General features: G+C 43.8%; 1 protein-coding gene across 1 annotated transcript in view; it reads right to left on the bottom strand.

Moving 5' to 3' along the window:
• LOC309552182 (O-acyltransferase like protein-like) overlaps positions 1–19,666 on the bottom strand; it is a gene marked incomplete at its 5' end in the record, with an annotated part of 137,390 nt that overhangs the window by 74,704 nt on the left and 43,020 nt on the right. Inside the window, 4 exons of the mRNA XM_082252995.1 lie at positions 2,889–2,991; positions 10,045–10,215; positions 18,711–18,910; positions 18,991–19,129. Coding sequence (XP_082109121.1) covers positions 2,889–2,991; positions 10,045–10,215; positions 18,711–18,910; positions 18,991–19,129 — 613 coding nt within the window. The remainder of the gene's footprint in view (positions 1–2,888; positions 2,992–10,044; positions 10,216–18,710; positions 18,911–18,990; positions 19,130–19,666) is intronic.

The raw sequence follows: 19,666 nt of genomic DNA, 5'->3' as shown, positions 1-19,666 counted from the left end.
AGCAGGGCCGAGTAGAGCCGAGCCGGTACTATCCGGTACTTGCAGTGGAAAAGTGTTCCAACAATTTACATATATGGTACGTTCATATAAGTCCCTGCCCTCAAGAATTTCACATGCATTCATACACATACTAGGGCCAATTTAGACAGGAGCCAATTACCTACCAGCGTGTCTTTGGAGTGATGGAGGAAACCCGTTGCAAGCATTGGGAGACTATGCAAGCCCTATGCAGGTAGAGTTTTGGTTGGGATTTGAATTGATGACCTCCCAGTGCTCAAGTCAGAAGTGCTATCTACTTCTGACCACCACCGATGTGCTGCAATGAGATCTGCTGCAATAAGACAATTGCCCAATCCGCTTGAAAATAGCTGTATTGAATAATTGTCATCTCATGTCTTTTGGAACTTTTACTCTTCAAACCATTGTTTCGGAATCGCAAAACCCAGACTCCACACAAAATAACACAAGGACAGGAGAAGAGACTTATCACGGACTCCAGCGGCACATGCATACAGACAGACAAAGAGACTTTCAGCTGGCTGACATTTACAGTGGCCGCACAATACGGCACAGACCCTCATTTGCTTTGCAAATTCCTTTGTAGATTCATGCACATGTTATTAAAAAGAAAAATTAAGATTTCTAATGCTTGTGTCTCTAAGACAGTGGTAGTAATGCCTAACTTATGTCATCCCAAGACTGCCTTATGGGGATTTTAATTAGTGTACTCTAGAATCCCATTAACTTTCCCAGCAACTGAGCGAAATTTATCAAAATGCCATCTTGATCCTTGCAAGTGTTGTCACTTGGGAGAGGGCTGCAATTAAGTCATTCGCCTTAACAGTAATCAGGATTTTGTATGTGATTTTTTTGGTGCCACCTTGACCCCATTAGACTGACAGTTTGTTGACATTTCAGGTTAGATATTATCATATTATACATTACCGTTCCCCCCTCCCCTGTAACGGCAGGACACATTCTGCACCTATTTCATCTTGTTATCTAGGGAGAAATGACGTATTGCCTCAACTTAACCTTGGTAATTAAAAAGACTTTAAAACCGGATACAGAGGTACTAGTAGGGCAGTTAGAGCGCTCGTCAGCCAAGAGATTAAAGGGCCAATAAAATCTATTTATGAAGCCACCAAATGTTGCAAGGAAGAAATTAAATGTTAAAGGGAACTTGTCACTAAGGAAAAGGCACTTGGCCATGCATGTATGTCATTAGATAAGTCTGTGTTTTGAATAAATTAGAACTAAAAAAAAAAAAAAAGTGATTTTATCATTTGACAAGCATATTAAATATTCTCTACTGTTCTTTGCACTAGTTCAGTGGAAAATTTTTTGTCTTGTCTCGTTATACTTTCTTGTTGGGCCTCAAGCCATACCTCATTGTTTCTATGCACTTTACTGATTATGGTCTCTAAACCATACCCCATTGTTTCTATGCACTTTACTGATTATGGTCTCTAAACCATACCCCATTGTTTCTATGCACTTTACTGATTATGGTCTCTAAACCATACCCCATTGTTTCTATGCACTTTACTGATTATGGTCTCTAAACCATACCCCATTGTTTCTATGCACTGTACTGATTATGGTCTCTATACCATACCCCATTGTTTCTATGCACTGTACTGATTATGGTCTCTATACCATACCCCATTGTTTCTATGCACTGTACTGATTATGGTCTCTAAACCATACCCCATTGTTTCTATGCACTTTACTGATTATGGTCTCTAAACCATACCCCATTGTTTCTATGCACTTTACTGATTATGGTCTCTAAACCATACCCCATTGTTTCTATGCACTTTACTGATTATGGTCTCTAAACCATACCCCATTGTTTCTATGCACTTTACTGATTATGGTCTCTAAACCATACCCCATTGTTTCTATGCACTTTACTGATTATGGTCTCTAAACCATACCCCATTGTTTCTATGCACTTTACTGATTATGGACTCTAACCCATAACCCATTGTTTCTATGCACTTTACTGATTATGGACTCTAACCCATAACCCATTGTTTCTATGCACTTTACTGATTATGGACTCTAAACCATAACCCATTGTTTCTATGCACTTTACTGATTATGGACTCTAAACCATAACCCATTGTTTCTATGCACTGTACTGATTATGGTCTCTATACCATACCCCATTGTTTTTATGCACTGTACTGATTAGGGTCTCTAAACCATATCCCATTGTTTCTATGCATTGTACGGATTATGGTCTCTATACCATACCCCATTGTTTTTATGCACTGTACTCATTATGTTCTCTAAACCATACCCCATTGTTTCTATGCACTGTACTGATTATGGTCTCTAAACCATAATAACCCATCATTTCAATGCACTGTACTGATTATGGTCGCTAAACCATAACCCATTGTTTATATGCACTGTACTGGCTATGGTCGCTAAACCATAACCCATTGTTTATATGCACTGTACTGACTATGGTCGCTAAACCATAACCCATTGTTTCACTCTATAGTTTTCTATAGTGTCTTTTTATTTTGGCTTCACTTTGTCTTTACATGCACATTTAATCTTGTAGGAGAATATTAGCTGAAATGACCGGGTGTCTTAAAAGTTATCAGTTAACCCCTAGAAACCAAAAACTGTTAACCCTTTCCACAACCTGCTCTCCAGTATAAAAAGGACTGTACACAGCCTCCTATATATGGAAATAAATGATAAGCTCTTTGGTCTTGTTATTAATAGTGAGGCTATTTATTCGCACCTTTCTACCAGACACTTCACCTGCTCCCTGTAGGCCGATTCATCGTTATTATGAATCACACCAATACTGGTTGTATCATCTGCAAGCTTTAAAACAGATTTGGAGCTGGATTATTTGTGTTTACCTTAGGAAGAAGAAGGAATCGACACCCAGGTACACCGGACCGCTCAGCGTGTAGAAATATATTGGCTTTTCTAACACTCGTGATTTCCATTCAAAGGAATTATCTGCGATGGAAAACCAAAGTAATGTAATACATAGAGTCATTATTTCCAATTATCTGTCGTCAAACATTTTAATAGACTCTGTAGTCTAATGCTGGCCATACATATAGACATAAAAAGAAAACATAGATCTGAGCAACTTTAAAAGAAAAAACATTTATTTAAATTCCATTGGATTTTCCTCCAGGACCAATTTTTTAATATATGTTCACCCAACAATTTTTTTTTTTTTTTAGTTTTGGATAGAAAAGGTGAGGTTAAAACATCTGTAAAGTTTTACTGCTTTTTGGGGCTCCATTAAGATGATTTCCCCTCACTTACATTCCCAGCTGCCTAAAGGGTAACTCCACTTTCGTGGGAAAAAAAATAGCAAACAAAAAAAAATAATATAGTATATACAATTGCGATTTAAGTCATATTGTAATTAAATATTATTAAAAATGACCTTTCCTTTTCAATATCCAGCCGCTGCAATTTTCTGTAAAATGCAATATGGCGACCTGGAGGTCGCCATAAATCTTTAAATCTCCCCTTAAATCTTTCTCTGGGCCACTCTGACTACTAGGGGCATATGTGGGGCTCATACCCTTAATTTCCTGAATATGTTGCTTTTATAATATTTATCATATCTTAATCATTCTTTCCTGATGATTATTATCATTATTGAATTTTGGTTTGTTCTTCTTAGCCCTTGTAATTATTTAGGGCGCATATATGTCACGTTATCCATTTGCTTATTATAAATACTTATTCTTTGTTTTTTGGTTTTGTTTTTCTGTTTTTTTATTATAGAATATCCGGGGGACATTCACCTCCCCTGGTTGCTCCAATTGGGGCAATGCGTTGGTGGATTGGGGAATTCCACTTTATGGCTGGCACGGACCATCATCTCGGTCTTTGGGGAGTGATGATGGGAGGTCCCTCTGGCGGTGGAATGTTCGGGCGCAAAGCCCGGGTAGTGTGGCGTCCATGTGGCCCTCCACTTCCGGGCCGGCCGACGGCCGGTTACGATGGTGGCGCGCGGTGCGTGATTACGTCACGCGCGGTGCGCCTGTCCATCATTCAGCGCCCGCACCGGAAGTGGCGTTGATCACTTCCGGTGGAGCCCGGCCTATTTCAGGAGGAGGGTGTGCACGGTCGGACCACGGTGCTTTGGCCTCCGCCTGCAGACGGCGGCGGAGGCGTCCTGGTTCGGCCGTGTGCATTAACAACAGGTATGTGGGGACTGGGAACATTGATGCTTGGGGGCCCCCCTTTTGGGGATTGGACGATGGCTCGGGGTTGGTTGATCTTTGGGGCCTATGATGCGGTATTGACGCCTATCTCTGCCCTCTCTCTCTCTCTCTCTCTCTCCCCCCTATGGTGGTCGGATAGCTATGCATGCCTGCCTTTCTTTTATGGTTGATGCCTCTTAAAGATGGTTCTTTCCTCCCTGTACATGCCTGCCTTGTGTTCTGGTGCCCTACTTGGGGCCGCATGAAGGTGATTTCTTTAGTTACACTGGCACTTTTCCACCTCCTCTTCTGGTTGATCTACATTTGCTGACCTGTTTTCTTTTTCTTTGTTGATAACCTTTGGTACGCTCTATAGTGAGGGAGTGAGACTGGCACATTACTTCTAATCTCTGATAGAAGCGGACCTTCTCTCCCTAGTTGGGATCCATTGGATTGGACGTGCTCTGAGAGGTCCTGTATGGTTTGTCTGCTCAATATCTCACTTATTCACTGCATATGGGGTACTGCGATCTATCTCTTCACCATCTCTGCATGACCTGAATGGGTGTAATGAGGGAGAGGAGGGGGACCTTTGGGCATCGTTGGACTTAGCAAGAAGTTTTATTATTTTTTATTTATTTTTTGTCTTTCAGAGCCCTTTGAGCTACCCCGCTTTTTCAGGGGACAATTATGACCTTTTGATTGCTTGGCCTTCTCCCCCGAGGTCGTAGCTTTTCATCTCCTTCAGTTTAAGGGGCGGGGCTCGACACCTTATCTTTTGGGACAGGTTTCTTGCCCCTTGCGGGGTTGGAGATACCCAGTGTGTTGCTTCCTTGAACACGGGTGTGGAGCCGTGCATCGGGCTGTATGTGGAATCCCCTGTTCACTAACAACTAACCTCAATTTCTCTATTTATGTGGTGAGCATACATTGTACCTTTGATGTACTTAAGGAATGTTTTGTAGTAGGTACAGGTGTACTGAAATATTACGATGTTATTATATCTGTAAACTTAATGTTACATTCCTGTCTTTTTGCAATAGTCCACCCGGGACTGGCTATGGTCTTTGAGAAAGCCCATCCAAGGGCGAAACGCGTCAGTCCTGTCCCAGGGCACATGTGAGATCAAGTTGGACTTTTGCACTGAATGTACCATGGAAATGTTGTTTCCTTTTTATATGTGTGTTCATTTTATGTCTATGACTTGCAAATTTAATAAATGATGTTTTTTCAACATGTGAAGTAATTGTCTCATGCTCACCCATCAGGAGTCCTCCTCAACATATCCATCTATTTTATTCCTAGGTGCTAGGATCCCTCTACCCAGTGCGGCGGGGGATCAGGTTCCTTGGTTGTTTTATTTATGGCGACCCGGAGGTGTTCTGTACAGAATGTGTACTGAACGCCCACAAGAGACATAATTTCCAGCTTGTGTGATTGGCTCACTGATTTTCCCAGATATCTGCATCCCCTGCATAGAAAAATCACTTCTAAAGGGATGCAGACCCTGCAATTTTCCTGATTAGAGTCCTGCAAGTGCAGCAGCTGATAATTATGAAACCACTCCCATTAGATACACTTTCCACATGGACACAGACAAACAAACAGCTATTTCTTCAGAATAACAAAAGGTAGGAATCTGCAACAACGTTTGTTAAAATCCTTGTAATGTACAGAGATCACCCAGAGGGTGTTTTTTTTTTTTTTTCTAAACAAAAGTGGAGTTACTCTTTATGATGTAGTACATATCTAGTAGAAAATGTAGGTTGGGCGTTTCCAACTCAGCCTGTTCCAGGTCTTAGGAAACCCCTGCTAAATCATATTCATTGGGGATTAATGACATAAATGCCCCCTACATTGATGGTCAGTAGGAAAAATGCAACCATTACAGAATACCACCCTTACAGACAGCTAAATGAAATAACTGGCATTAAGCTGGTGGCCTTGCCAAGTGGTGTTGGTTCCAGAACCATCAAATCTGAGGTCAATCAACCACAGCTCAAGGAACCCTTGGCAAGCTCTGTAGGAACCCCGTTATGAATAGCTGATGTAGATATCACAATGTCCCAAGTGTATATACATGACTCTGAGTTGAAAACAAAAAGAATGAGCTCCACTCCAAAGTAATGTACTATAACTATAGCCAGGGCCGCAGATAAGGCAGAACAGCCAGCCCTCCTGTACTAGGCCCAGGCACTATCAGTTCAAAAGGGGGGCTCAGGCACCCGCTGAGCAGCTGTACTGTCCTATTACAGCCACCGATCCTTTTCTGCCTCACAGCGGAAATCACAGCAATTCCTGCACCCGCAACCACCGGCAGTCAAAATGGGTTGCTGTAAGGCTGCATTCACATGTCAGCGTATTGATCGTGTTGCCCGTGATTTGCAATAGCACCCCAAACGCTGAGCGATGTTGCCGCGATTTCCGCCAGCCAAATCGCGGTAACATCACGCAAAAAAAAATAGTGGGACGCATTACGCCCAAAAATGTACAAGAGCTTCTTTGGAGCGTAATGTGTCCCGAGATTTTTTTTGCGCGATGTTACTGCGATTCGGCAGGCGGAAATCGCAGCAACATCGCTCAGCGTTTGGGATGCTATTGCAAATCACGGGCAACGCACAGGCGTCCCGCGATTTGCAATGATTTCCGGATCGAGGGCGGAATCGCGGCGATTCTGCCCACGATCCATATGCTGACATGTGAATGCAGCCTTAAAAAACACGCTGGGCTGCCATTCATTCTTAATGGCACCCCCATGCATCTCAAACTGCAGTGCGTTCGCAGGAACCGCAGAGAAATGGCATGGTGCAAAGGCATCATGGGATTTTCCGGCTGCTGCATTTCCAAAATGGTGCATGAACCTTTTTTCTGCAGGAAACGCAGGCACGACAGGCGGCAACCCATTTAAATTAATTGGATGCCAGCTCCCAAAAACCTGCAATAGTATGAACCAGCCTTAGACAGTTGTCACCAGAACAGGTCCCCCTATTGATCGATTTCCCATCTATTCCGGTTGTGGTGACACTTTTGGTCCTCAGTGGTCAATAGGACAAATAGAAGAAGCAAATCTGCTTAGTGAGAGATACTTATTGAAGACGTTCCAACTACTCAGCACCAAATTAGCTTTAGCCCAGGGTCACACTGAGGTGGGTGTGAAATCGTGTGAGGTCAGCTGAAGTCGCACGATTTCAAACTGCCTTTTTCAGTCCGACTTCAGGGGTCGATTTCACAGATATCTGTGTGGATTCCTCTAAAGATGTCTATTGAAACTGCCCCTCCAAAGTCACCAAAAGTAGTGCAGAAATGACTTTTGGGAATCGGTGCAGCGCTACAGAGTCGCACCAATTCGGGTGGTGCCATTGCCAGCAATTGGCTTTGATTTGACATGCGATTTGAATGTCCAATGTGAACATGGGCTTAGACACACTCTAGTATCTATAATTTAACCAATTCATGCCCAAGATAATCCAATATTTTTACCAGAATATTTAAAGTGTTACTAAACCAGGGGTCTGCAGTCACTATATCTGGTCTCCCACAGTGCACAGGACATGGAAATCCAATTATTTTAGTAAATATAAACTGCTAAATACCTTTTGCTCATGAGCAGTATATAGCAGCCTTGTGACTTCTATCGGTGTCTGATTAAAGCTTGTAGGGGGAGTTTTCATTCTACTCTGAATGTCTTATGAGGCTGCAGGACCCCTGACCCTCCCCTCTGTCTGGAGAGTGCTGATTGGCCCTGTGCTGATCACATGCACTCTCCTGAGCAAAAAAAAAAACTCTCTAGCAATACACACCAAACTGAGCATGTGCAGAGTGACTCCAAAGGCTCTGTCTTATCAGGAGATTGATTGGTGACAGTGGAAGAAGGGGAGGATCAGTGAGGACAGGATCAAACAGCCTTTTTACACAATGTGGAGGATTAACCCCTTAGGTTCCACAGCGAGTATAACAAGAATGTTTTACTGTGTATACAGACTGATTTTACTGTTGTGGGTTTAGTAACACCTTAAAGACTTAAGCCCCGTACACACGTACCGATTGTGTGCCGACCGTTCGGCCGTCTTTTGTCCGGTGCTGTTTTGTTGGTTGAAAAGTGCTCAAGACTGCACACGAATTTTGTCGGCCAACAACAACCAACTGCAGAAGTGATGTCATGTTCTGGTCTACTTTTCGTGTGTTTTTTCTTCACTGAGCATGCCCAGTCTTGATCATCACATTTTTGTCGGCCCGAAATCTGTACTGACTGACGGAAAATCGACCGTTCTTTGTTGGCCAACAAAAATTTTAAAGCCTGCACACCAGATTCTGTTCGGCCGAAAAGTCGGAGTCGGTTGTTGGAAGCATCATACTAACAAGCCGACAATCGGCCGATCGGACGTTGGCCGAATATTTACGGCCGACAATCGGTGCGCGTGTATGGGCCATAAGTTCACCTTTTCATTAAAAAGTAAATAATGAGTTAGCTCACAGCAGCCTCCCCAGTCCTCTGGTCCCTGCTGCACCGATCTATTATGATGACCTCTTCCACCATACACGCCAGCTGGTTTAACAGGCCACTGTAATACAATACAGGTTAACGCACTACATAATACACAGTAAGTGACGGCTCACACTATAGCGATGTAAGACATTGCATGTGATTCGCGCCACACTGCTCTGCAAATCACATGCAATCTCTGGGCGATGCAAATTCAACTATACAGATTGTATGGCTGAATTTGCATCGCATTCGGACCAAAGTCGCGCAGGACCTTTTTTTTGGTCCACACCAGAATCGGATTGCATGGCTGTTCACACCTATGCGATCCGATTCCTGTCCGAATAGACAGTTCGCACTGCGATATGCAAACTAATCTGGGGGTGTCGTTAACTTTGTATTGAAACTCTCAGCAGTTGGCATATGGCAGTGTGAACTGCCTTGCGAGTCGGGTGCAATGTGGGAACCTGCAGTGGATTCGCAGGGTTCCCGCATGGCACCAATGTGAACGGCACTAATGCAACACTAAAGTGGGAGCCGGGCCTCACAGGTTTTATTGCTTTTCTTGTACTTGCTGGGGGACTGGCATGGCTTTTCTTCCACAATATTTAGGTTGGTTGGCTTTCATATCACCTTTTGTGTTTGCTTTGGCATTTGTGCACCCAGGGTAATGATGTGGTTCTATGCCAGTGTTTCTCAACTCCGGTCCTCAGGGCACACTAATGCCCCGTACACACGTACCGATTGTCGGCCGTAAATATTCGGCCGACGACCGATCGGCCAATTGTAGGCTTGTTAGTATGATGCTTCCGACAGCCGACAGCGCATTTTCGGCCGAACAGAATCTGTCGTGCAGGCATTAAAATTTTTGTTGGCTAACACCAGAACGGCCAATTGTTCGCCAGTCAGTACAGATTTCGGCCGACAGACAGCAGATTAGCAAGACTGGGCATGCTCAGAGAAGAAAAAAGACAAGGAAAGTTAACCATCACATGACATCACTTCTGCAGTCGGCTGTTGTTGGCCGACAAAATTTGTGTGCAGTCTTTTGCAGTTTTCAACAGACACGACAGCCCTGGACAAAAGACGGCCGATCGTTCGGCCGACGATCGGTACGTGTGTACGAGGCTTAACAGGCCAGGTTTGCAAGAAAACTGAAATACATCCCAGGTGATCTAATTTGCTGCTCAGTGATTGCAGTACTCTAGTCTGCATCTCCCCAAGGTAATACTTAAAATCTGGCCTGTTAATGGGTCCTGAGGACCAGGAGTTGAGAAACACTGTTCTATGCATTCTGTAAAGTACTGCGGAATTTGTTAGCCCTTTATAAATGAATAATAGATCTAATATTATACATACCGATATTAAAGACACTGGCCAACTGACTGGTGTGCCCAGAAATAATCCACAACAAGCTGAGGACTCGGATCCCGTTGAGGGTTGGATATTCTTGACTTTGGGCATTGACTGTCATCACCGCCTGGATATTTTCTTGTAATGAAAAACTCTTCAGAACATGACCTAAACAAGCTAGATACAACAAATTCTTCATAAATGATGAGCAGTAGCTGGATGCGTCTAACAATATATCTTCAACTTGTGTCCTGGCTGGGAACATTAATGTATTTTAGCAAAGCCAGCAGATATTTTTTTTTTTTTTAAGCTACAAGAATCTTGCAGTGGCAATACATAACCTGATAAAAGCAAACACTTGTGATGAAGAGGACGGCTAAAATAGTGATGAGATGAAATCGCATCTTTTGCAAGCATTAAAATTTTTAATAAGCAGAGATTTTCAAACATCAATAATCTGACAATTGTTCTCTTTCCTGTAGTGAATTTTTTAATGCCTGTACTGTGTCCTCTAGAAGGAACCCATACTTTGATGTTGTAGAGAGGCTTATGTTAGGGTGACCAGATGTCCCCGGTTTCCAGGGACAGTCCCTGCATTGAGGACACTGTCCCGGGTCCAAGTCTGTCCCCATTTTTGTCCCCGGATTCAGGGCAGGATTAATGTAGTCAGGGCATCCCATGATGGCTGAGAAACAGCCTGGTGGCTCAGATGCAGACGCCCCCTGATGGACGATCTCACTGCCGCTCCTGCTGCTGTTCAGTGGAGGAGAGGCAGAGACAAAAATTTACTGTGTGGAGGGCTGAGACCAGGAGGTGAGTAGATGGGGGGGGGGGGTCTGTTTGTACACAGGTGAGGGCAGTGGGGGAGCAGTGGTCAGAGCTGATGGAGAGTTTAGCTGTTGTGGGGGAAGGGCTAAGAGGTGGCTGCATAGATAATCTGTGAGAGAAGGGTGCAGAGGTGAGCTATGGATGTGGGGGCCTTTGTGCATAGCAAACCTCTGAACCCTGTACTCTTTGCCTTCTGTATATTATGCAGTCATGTACCCAGCACTCTGTGTATTATGTAGCCCTGTGCCCAGCGCTCTGTGTATTATGCAGTCCTGTATCCAGCGCTCTGTGTATTATGTAGTCCTGTGCCCAGCGCTCTGTGTATTATGTAGTCCTGTGTCCAGCACTCTGTGTATTATGTAGTCTTGTGTCCAGCACTCTGTGTATTATGTAGTCCTGTGTCCAGCACTCTTGTGTATTATGCAGTCCTGTACCCAGCGTTCTGTGTATTATGTAGTACTGTGCCCAGCGCTCTGTGTATTATGCAGTTCTGTGTCCAGCACTCTGTGTATTATGCAGTCCTGTACCCAGCACTCTGTGTATTATGTAGTCCTGTGCCCAGCGCTCTGTGTATTATGTAGTCCTGTGTCCAGCACTCTGTGTATTATGTAGTCTTGTGTCCAGCACTCTGTGTATTATGTAGTCCTGTGTCCAGCACTCTTGTGTATTATGCAGTCCTGTACCCAGCGTTCTGTGTATTATGTAGTACTGTGCCCAGCGCTCTGTGTATTATGCAGTTCTGTGTCCAGCACTCTGTGTATTATGCAGTCCTGTACCCAGCGCTCTGTGTATTATGTAGCCCTGTACCCAGCGCTCTGTGTATTATGTAGTCCTGTACCCAGCGCTCTGTGTATTATGTAGCCCTGTACCCAGCGCTCTGTGTATTATGTAGTCCTGTGTCCAGCACTCTGTGTATTATGTAGTCTTGTGTCCAGCACTCTGTGTATTATGTAGTCCTGTGTCCAGCACTCTTGTGTATTATGCAGTCCTGTACCCAGCGTTCTGTGTATTATGCAGTCCTGTACCCAGCGCTCTGTGTATTATGTAGTCCTGTACCCAGCGCTCTGTGTATTATGTAGTCCTGTGTCCAGCGCTCTGTGTATTATGCAGTCCTGTGCCCAGCGCTCTGTGTATTATGCAGTCCTATGCCCAGCGCTCTGTGTATTGTGTAGTCCTGTGCCCAGCGCTCTGTGTATTATGTAGTCCTGTGTCCAGCTCTCTGTGTATTATGCAGTCCTATGCCCAGCGCTCTGTGTATTATGTAGTCCTGTGCTCAGCGCTCTGTGTATTATGTAGTCCTGTGTCCAGCGCTCTGTGTATTATGGAGTCCTGTGCCCAGTGCTCTGTGTATTATGGAGTCCTGTGCCCAGCGCTCTGTGTATTATGCAGCCAGCATTTCTTATTGTCCTGTTCCTCCAGCTATCCAGTGTAAGCTGTTGACATTCAACTACCAGAGCTAAGTATTATTTGATATTTTGGGATATTGGAAATAGGAGTGTATGTTTAGGTCGTGGTATTTTGTGTGATGATTATGGTACATTTTATGTGTAAGGAGCTTTATGTATTTTGATGTCCAGTAAAGTTATGTTTTATGCTTTTTATCAAAACTGCTCTTGGTGTGTCTGTTCATTTTAAACATTCCCTAGATTTTTCAGTGGCTGTCCAGTATACCTTCATTATAAATTTTGTTGTTCCCACATTTGATACAACATGGTTGTACTTCCTCCAAAACCACACGGTCAATTGGATATGCGGCAGCCATCTCAAATGTGGAAACAACAAAATTTATAATGAAGGTATACTGGACAGTCACTGAAATATCTAGTGAATATTTAATATATAGTTTTTTTTTTTTTTTTTTTTTTTTTATTAATGAAAGTTTTTTTGTTTTTTTTAAAAAATGCGTTTGAAAAATTGATGCTTAAAGACCGTGTGACATAAAAAGTTGCAACGACCACCATTTTTTCCCTATGGTGTCTGATTAAAAAATATGTATTATATTTGGGGGTTCTGAACACATTTCTAGCAAAAAAAAATATGATTTTTACATGTAGGAGAGAAGTGTCAGAATTGGCCTGCGTGGCAAGTGGTTAATTACCATAAGTAAGTAATATCCAAATAATTAGTATATATTGTTTTTAAGGTAATTTACTATTTTTACAAAAACTGTACTCAAGCAGGTGGCTTAACGGACATTTTACTGAAGTTTGAAGTTACACCTTCAAACCAGTAAGTTCACAATAAATAGATAAATAATAAATTATTATGGCAATAACATATAGCATAATTATATATTTTTTTGTGTGATTAACAAAGTACCTTTTAAGCAGCAGGAGATTCTCCCTCCTAACTGTGTGAGAAAAACATGGGATTATGGGTAAACCTTTTACCACTAAACCCATGTTTTTTCCTTGTAGTTAAGAGGGCTGGGTTGGAAGGGAGCATTTGTCTTTTAGACACATACCCCCTTCTGTGACACTGCAGTGAGAGGAGAGCCTCCACTGCAGCATTTTTATAGGACAGCTTGGACCAATGGTGCTTTACCATTGGTCCAATGCTCCAAGCTGTCCATTGAGCTCAGTGCCTCTGACAAGAAGTCATCCTTTCAGTCTGCTGCAAACAGCGTGTGCCAGCTTGTATTTAAAACTGGCCGCGCTGTTTTTAGCTTCTGACAGGCTGCGAACGGAGCCCCTTATCTTCAGGAACCATAGTTGCTTGGAGCCCCGTATCTCTGGTACCATAGGTGCTAGGAGCCCCGTATCTCTGGTACCATAGGTGCTAGGAGCCCCGTATCTCTGGTACCATAGGTGCTAGGAGCCCCGTATCTCCAGGAACCATAGGTGCTAGGAGCCCCGTATCTCTGGTACCATAGGTGCTAGGAGCCCCGTATCTCCAGGAACCATAGGTGCTAGGAGCCCCGTATCTCCAAAACTATAGGTGGTAGGAGCCCCGTATCTCCAGGAACCAGAGGTGCTAAGAGCCCCGTATCTCCAGGAGCCATGGGTGCTAGAAGCTCTGTATCTCCAGGAACCAGAGGTGCTAAGAGCCCCCATATCTCCAGGAACCATAGGTGCTAGGAGCCCCCGTATCTCCAGGAACCATAGGTGCTGGGAGCCCCGTATCTCCGGAACCATGGGTGCTAGGAGCCTTGTATCTCCAGGAACCAGAGGTGCTAAGAGCCTCGTATCTCCAGGAACCATAGGTGCTAGGAGCCCCCGTATCTCCAGGAACCATAGGTGCTAGGAGCCCCCGTATCTCCAGGAACCATAGGTGCTAGGAGCTCCGTATCTCCAGGAATTATATTTGCTACGAGCCCCTTATCTCCAGGAACCATAGGTGCTGGGAGCCCCGTATCTCCGGAACCATGGGTGCTAGGAGCCTTGTATATCCAGGAACCATGGGTGCTAGGAGCCCCGTATCTCCAGGAACCATATGTGCTAGGAGCTCCGTATCTCCAGGAATTATATTTGCTTCGAGCCCCATATCTCCAGGAACCATAGGTGCTGGGAGCCCCGCATCTACGGAACCATGGGTGCTAGGAGCCTCGTATCTCCAGGAACAATGGGTGCTAGGAGCCTCAAATGTTGGCCAGTGGGGGGGAGGGGGGGTTAGAACTTCAGCTACCTACCCCGCAATTTCCAAATTCCCCCTCTCCCCTGACTGCACGTCTCTAGTGTAGATTAGTTTAACTATGACCTCCAGCCTTTTACTTGGTCAATAAACAGGTAATTTCACATCTATTTATTATATTACAAATGATCTATTTGATTTCCAAAGGCTCCTTTCAGATCTGATAATCAACTAATTTATCTTACTCCTTGGCTGTTTTTTTCCAGGGTGAATTGTGTTCTCTTCCTTGAGGCTGTTCTAAAATTTGTCACATTAAACTATGTTCCCTGTCTTTCACGGGGCCACTAAAAATAAATTTGATTACTTTATATACAAAGCTTTTTAATAACTTTCACTGATAAACACGCAGCTGTTTTAGGAACCCATGGGAACACACACAGGGTTAGATTGACATTTCAGTCATGGTAAATCTTTTGAAAAAATATATACAGTGCATTCGGAAAGTATTCACAGCGCTTCACTTTTTCCACATTTTGTTATGCTACAGCCTTATTCCAAAAGGGATTCAATTCATTATTTTCCTCAAAATTCTACAAACAATTCCCCATAATGACAACGTGAAAGAAGTTTGTTTGAAATCTTTTAAATTTATTAAAAGTAAAAACAAAACAAATATCCCATGTACATATGTATTCACAGCCTTTGCTCAATACTTTATTGAAGCAACTTTGGCACCAATTACAGCCTTAAGTCTTTTTGAGTATGATGCTACAAGCTTGGCACACCTATTTTTGGGCAATTACTCATATTCTTCTTTGCAGGACCTCTCAAACTCCATCCGGGTCGGATGGGGGCATCAGTGCAAAGCCATTTTCAGATCTCACCAGAGATGTTCAATCGGGTTCAAGCCTGGGCCACTCAAGGACATTCACAGAGTTGTCCCACAGCCACTCCTTTGTTATCTTGGCTGTGTGCTTAGGGTCATTGTCCTGTTCGAAGGTGAATCTTCACCCTAGGCTGAGGTCCACAGTATTCTGGAGCAGGTTTTCATCAAGGATGTCTCTGTACATTGCTGCATTCATCTTTCCCTCCATCCTGACTAGTCTCTTAATTCCCACCGCTGAAAAACATTCCCACAGCATGATGCTTCCACGACCATGCTTCACTGTAGAGATGGTATTGGCCAGGTGATGAGCGGTGCCTGGTTTCCTCCAGACATGATGCTTGTCATTCAGGCCAAACAGTTCAGTAATTGTTTTATCAGACCAGAGAATTTTGTTTCTTATGGTCTGAGAGTCCTTCAGGTGCATTTTGGCAAACTCAGATGGGCTGTCATGTGCCATTTACTAAGGAGTGGCTTCCATCTGGCCACTCTACCATACAGGCCAGGTGGAGTGCTGCAGAGATGATTGTTCTTCTGGAAGGTTCTCCTTTCTTCACAGAGAAATGCTGGAGCTCTGTCAGAGTGACCATCCGATTCTTGGTCACCTCCCTGACTAAGGCCCTTCTCCCCCAATCGCTCAGTTTGGCCAGACGACCTGCTCTAAGAAGAGTCCTGGTGGTTCCAAACTTCTTCCATTTACGGGTGATGGAGGCCACTGTGATCATTGGAACCTTCAATGCTGCAGACCTTTTTCTGTACCCTTCCCCAGATCTGTGCCTCAATACAATCCTGTCTCGGAGGTCCACAGACAATTCCTTGGACTTCATGGTTTGGTTTGTGCTCTGACATGCACTGTTACCTGTGGGACATTAAATAGACAGGTTTGGGCCTTTCCAAATCATGTCCAATCAACTGAATTTACCACAGGTGTACTCCAATCAAGTTGAAGAAACATCTCAAGGGTGATCAGTGGTAACAGGATGCACCTGAGCTCAATTTTGAGTGTCATGGCAAAGGCTGTGAATACTTATGCGCATGGGATTTTTTTGTTTTTTATTTTTAATACATTTGCAAAGATTTCAAACAAACTTCCTTCACGTTGTCATTATGGGGTATTATTTGTAGAATTTTGAGGAATATAATGAATTTAATCTATTTTGGAAAAAGGCTGTAAAATTACAAAATGTGGAAAAAGTGAAGCGCTGTGAATACTTTCCAGATGCACTGTAGATATTCATTTTAAAGTTTTTTTTTTTTTTTTTTTAAATTGCTTTTGTTAATTTGGGAAACGTTTAATGGTTACAATGGAATTGAAGTTTCTGTTAATGTTTAAAAATTGAATTTCCATCTTTAGATTTTAATTAAATACAGAATTTATGGGGTTATATTTCCCCTTTGGCACATAGACTGTACATTTCTTAATATGCACGTGCTAGCTAAAGCCAGCAGATGGCGCAGTTGAAAATTTGTATGAAATGTTATGAAAATATGGCACTAAAAACATGCAACAGCTCCAAAGCCAGGTTAAAGAAAAAACTGTTAGATAATTCATAGTAACTGATTCTGATGAAAATACAATATACTGTGATTCTGTGCCCAGCTTATGGACAACCCCATATTTACATATTCTTAATAGGCAGCGAATCGCCTTTAAAACAAGCTCACATTACCTTTGTAGCTGCTGTGGAGTAATTTATTCTCAAATGTCACAATGATAGTTGTGCAACCCTTGTGTAGTAGTTCAGCTCCCCCTGCTCCCCTCTGCTGGCAGTCACTGAGCAGTTTAGCTCACCCTTGTTCTTTCATCCCAGCAGTCATTCAGCATCTTAGAAACTTAATTTGCACCCCTCTCCCAGTCCCTTCCTACTCACAGTGATATATCAGCAGCTCAGCTCCCTCTGCACCCCTTTACCAACAATGATTCAGCAGCTCAGCTTACCCTGCTCCCCCACTCAACAATGGTTCAGCAGCTCAGCTCCCTCTGCTCCACTTTACCAACAATGTCTCAGCAGCTCAGCTTACCCTGCTCCCCCACCCAACAATGACACAGCAGCTCAGCTCCCTCTGCTCCTTCCCATATGGAAGAAAAATATATTTCCAATATATTTAGGGAAAAAAATTAGAAATATATTGAATATTGCCAAAATCGTAGCATTTCAAATATACTTCCAATATATTTGGGAAAAATTAATTAAAAATGTTTTTTTTAAAAATATATTTTTCTTCCATTTGGGTCTCTACCAACAATGACTCAGCAGCTCAGCTCCCTCTGCTCCCCCACCCAACAATGGCTCAGCAGCTCAGCTCCCTCTGCTCCTCTCTACCAACAATGACTCAGCAGCTCAGCTTACCCTGCTTCCAACAATGACTCAGCAGCTCAGCTTACTCTGCTCCCTACAATGACTCAGCAGCTCAGCTTACCCTGCTCCCCCACCCAACAATGGCTCAGCAGCTCAGCTCCCTCTGCTGCTCTTTACCAACAATGACTCAGCAGCTCAGCTTACCCTGCTCCCCCACCCAACAATGGGTTTAGCAGCTCAGCTCCTTCTGATCCTCTCTACCAACAATGACTCAACAGATCAGCTTACCCTGCTCCCAAAAATGACTCAGCAGCTCAGCTTACCCTGCTCCCCCACCCAACAATGGCTCAGCAGCTCAGCTCCCTCAGCTCCTCTCTACCAACAATGACACAGCAGCTCAGCTTACCCTGCTCCCAACAATGACTCAGCAGCTCAGCTCACCCTGCTCCCCCACCTAACAATGGCTCAGCAGCTCAGCTCCCTCTGCTCCCCCTCCCTACAATGACTCAGCATTTCAGCTTACTCTGCTCCCCTTTCCCAAAATTGACTCACCAGGCCAGCTCCCTCTGCTTCCTTTTACCAACAATGACTTAGCAGCTCCACTTACCCTGCTCCCCCTCCCAACAATGACTCATCAGCTCAGCATACTCTGCTCCCCTTTCCCAACAGTCACTCTGCAGCTCAGCTCAACCTGCTCCCCACTCTCAACAGTGACTCAGCTGCTAAGCTCCTCCTGCTCCCACCACACCCATGTTGCGATAATGGAGCCTCAGAGGTCAAATGCCAAGTTCCAGGGATGTTATGTGTGAGGAAGGGGAGTAACTCATATGTTCTCTCTACTCAGAAGTACCCGGTTTTTATTTTCCCACTGAACACAACAGCAGGGGAGCAAAAGTGGCATTAAAGTAAACATGTTGCTTTGCGCTGTCTGAACAAAGCAGAGGTTCACTTTAATCTACCCATTGGAGATGTTTTGTCTGTTGTACTGAAGACATAAATGATGATATTTCTTTGTAATTGCACTGAGCAATCTACCGAATGATCTGGGCAATTCAGTGTGAAATGGTATTTATGTATTGACTGTAGATTACTTGGTGTCTTCTCATTGCTGTAGTCCTCCTCCAGGGGGGAAGGAGATTTGATGGCCGGATTATCTTGGTCCGGAGCTCTCGGTTTCCTGTGCAGAATGATGCGCTGACACTGAGCTAATGGCAACGAGCTTCTGAAGTGTAGAATTGCAGTGTAAATGGATCCAATTATTGGTAAGATGATCAGCAGTCCACTGAGGAATCTGCCGGGAGCACAGAGAAGAATTATTGATACTTCTGTGAGGTTTACGGAACACTAATGTGATATTAAGCTCATACTTACAGGCAAACAATGGCGAATGGATTAGCTGGGAAGAGGCCTTGGGAGCAGACTGTATTGGCCACGGTGACAGCAGTTTCATTTTGGATGATGAAGGAGGGCAGAGGAGCTAGAAATGGTGCGTTCTTATATCTGAACAGGCCTGGCAAAATAATTTGAGATTAAGGAATTCTAACTTTTATCAGGTTGTTTTCTAACAAGACAGAGTGCAATCACCAAAACAAAAGGATAAAGTGCGCTACACCCTATAGAGAACTGCCACCATAGTCATATCACCATACAGTAAGAGTGATTAGTCTGTTGTTCTTAGGATGTAGGCACTCACTTAGCCCTTGTTCACACTGCCGCTGCTTCAAAATCACACGACTTTAAATCCGACATCTCTGCACGACTTCATTGCAGCTTGCATGCAACTTCTTTAACACAAGTCAATGCATGTCGCGTACCAAAAGTAGTGCAGGAACCTTTTTCTAATTTGGAGCGTCTTGAGTCGCACTGGTTAGAATGGTTCCATTGTCGTTTATGAGGCACAACTTGAACTCTCAAGTCGCATAACAAGTCGCGGCAGTGTGAACCGGGACTTCCCTTTAATAAAGGGTACTGCTGATATTGTTCCACAACAGGAACAAGCACCTACAGGGGGATGGGAGCACCTACATTCTAAAGATAACAAGTGTGC

Source organism: Pelophylax lessonae (assembly GCF_965119305.1).
Source record: "Pelophylax lessonae genome assembly, chromosome: 1".
In the NCBI taxonomy this organism is placed as follows: Eukaryota; Metazoa; Chordata; class Amphibia; order Anura; family Ranidae; genus Pelophylax; species Pelophylax lessonae.
The sequence above is the reverse complement of the archived record's forward strand: the minus strand, read 5'-3'. Positions and strand labels throughout refer to the sequence as shown.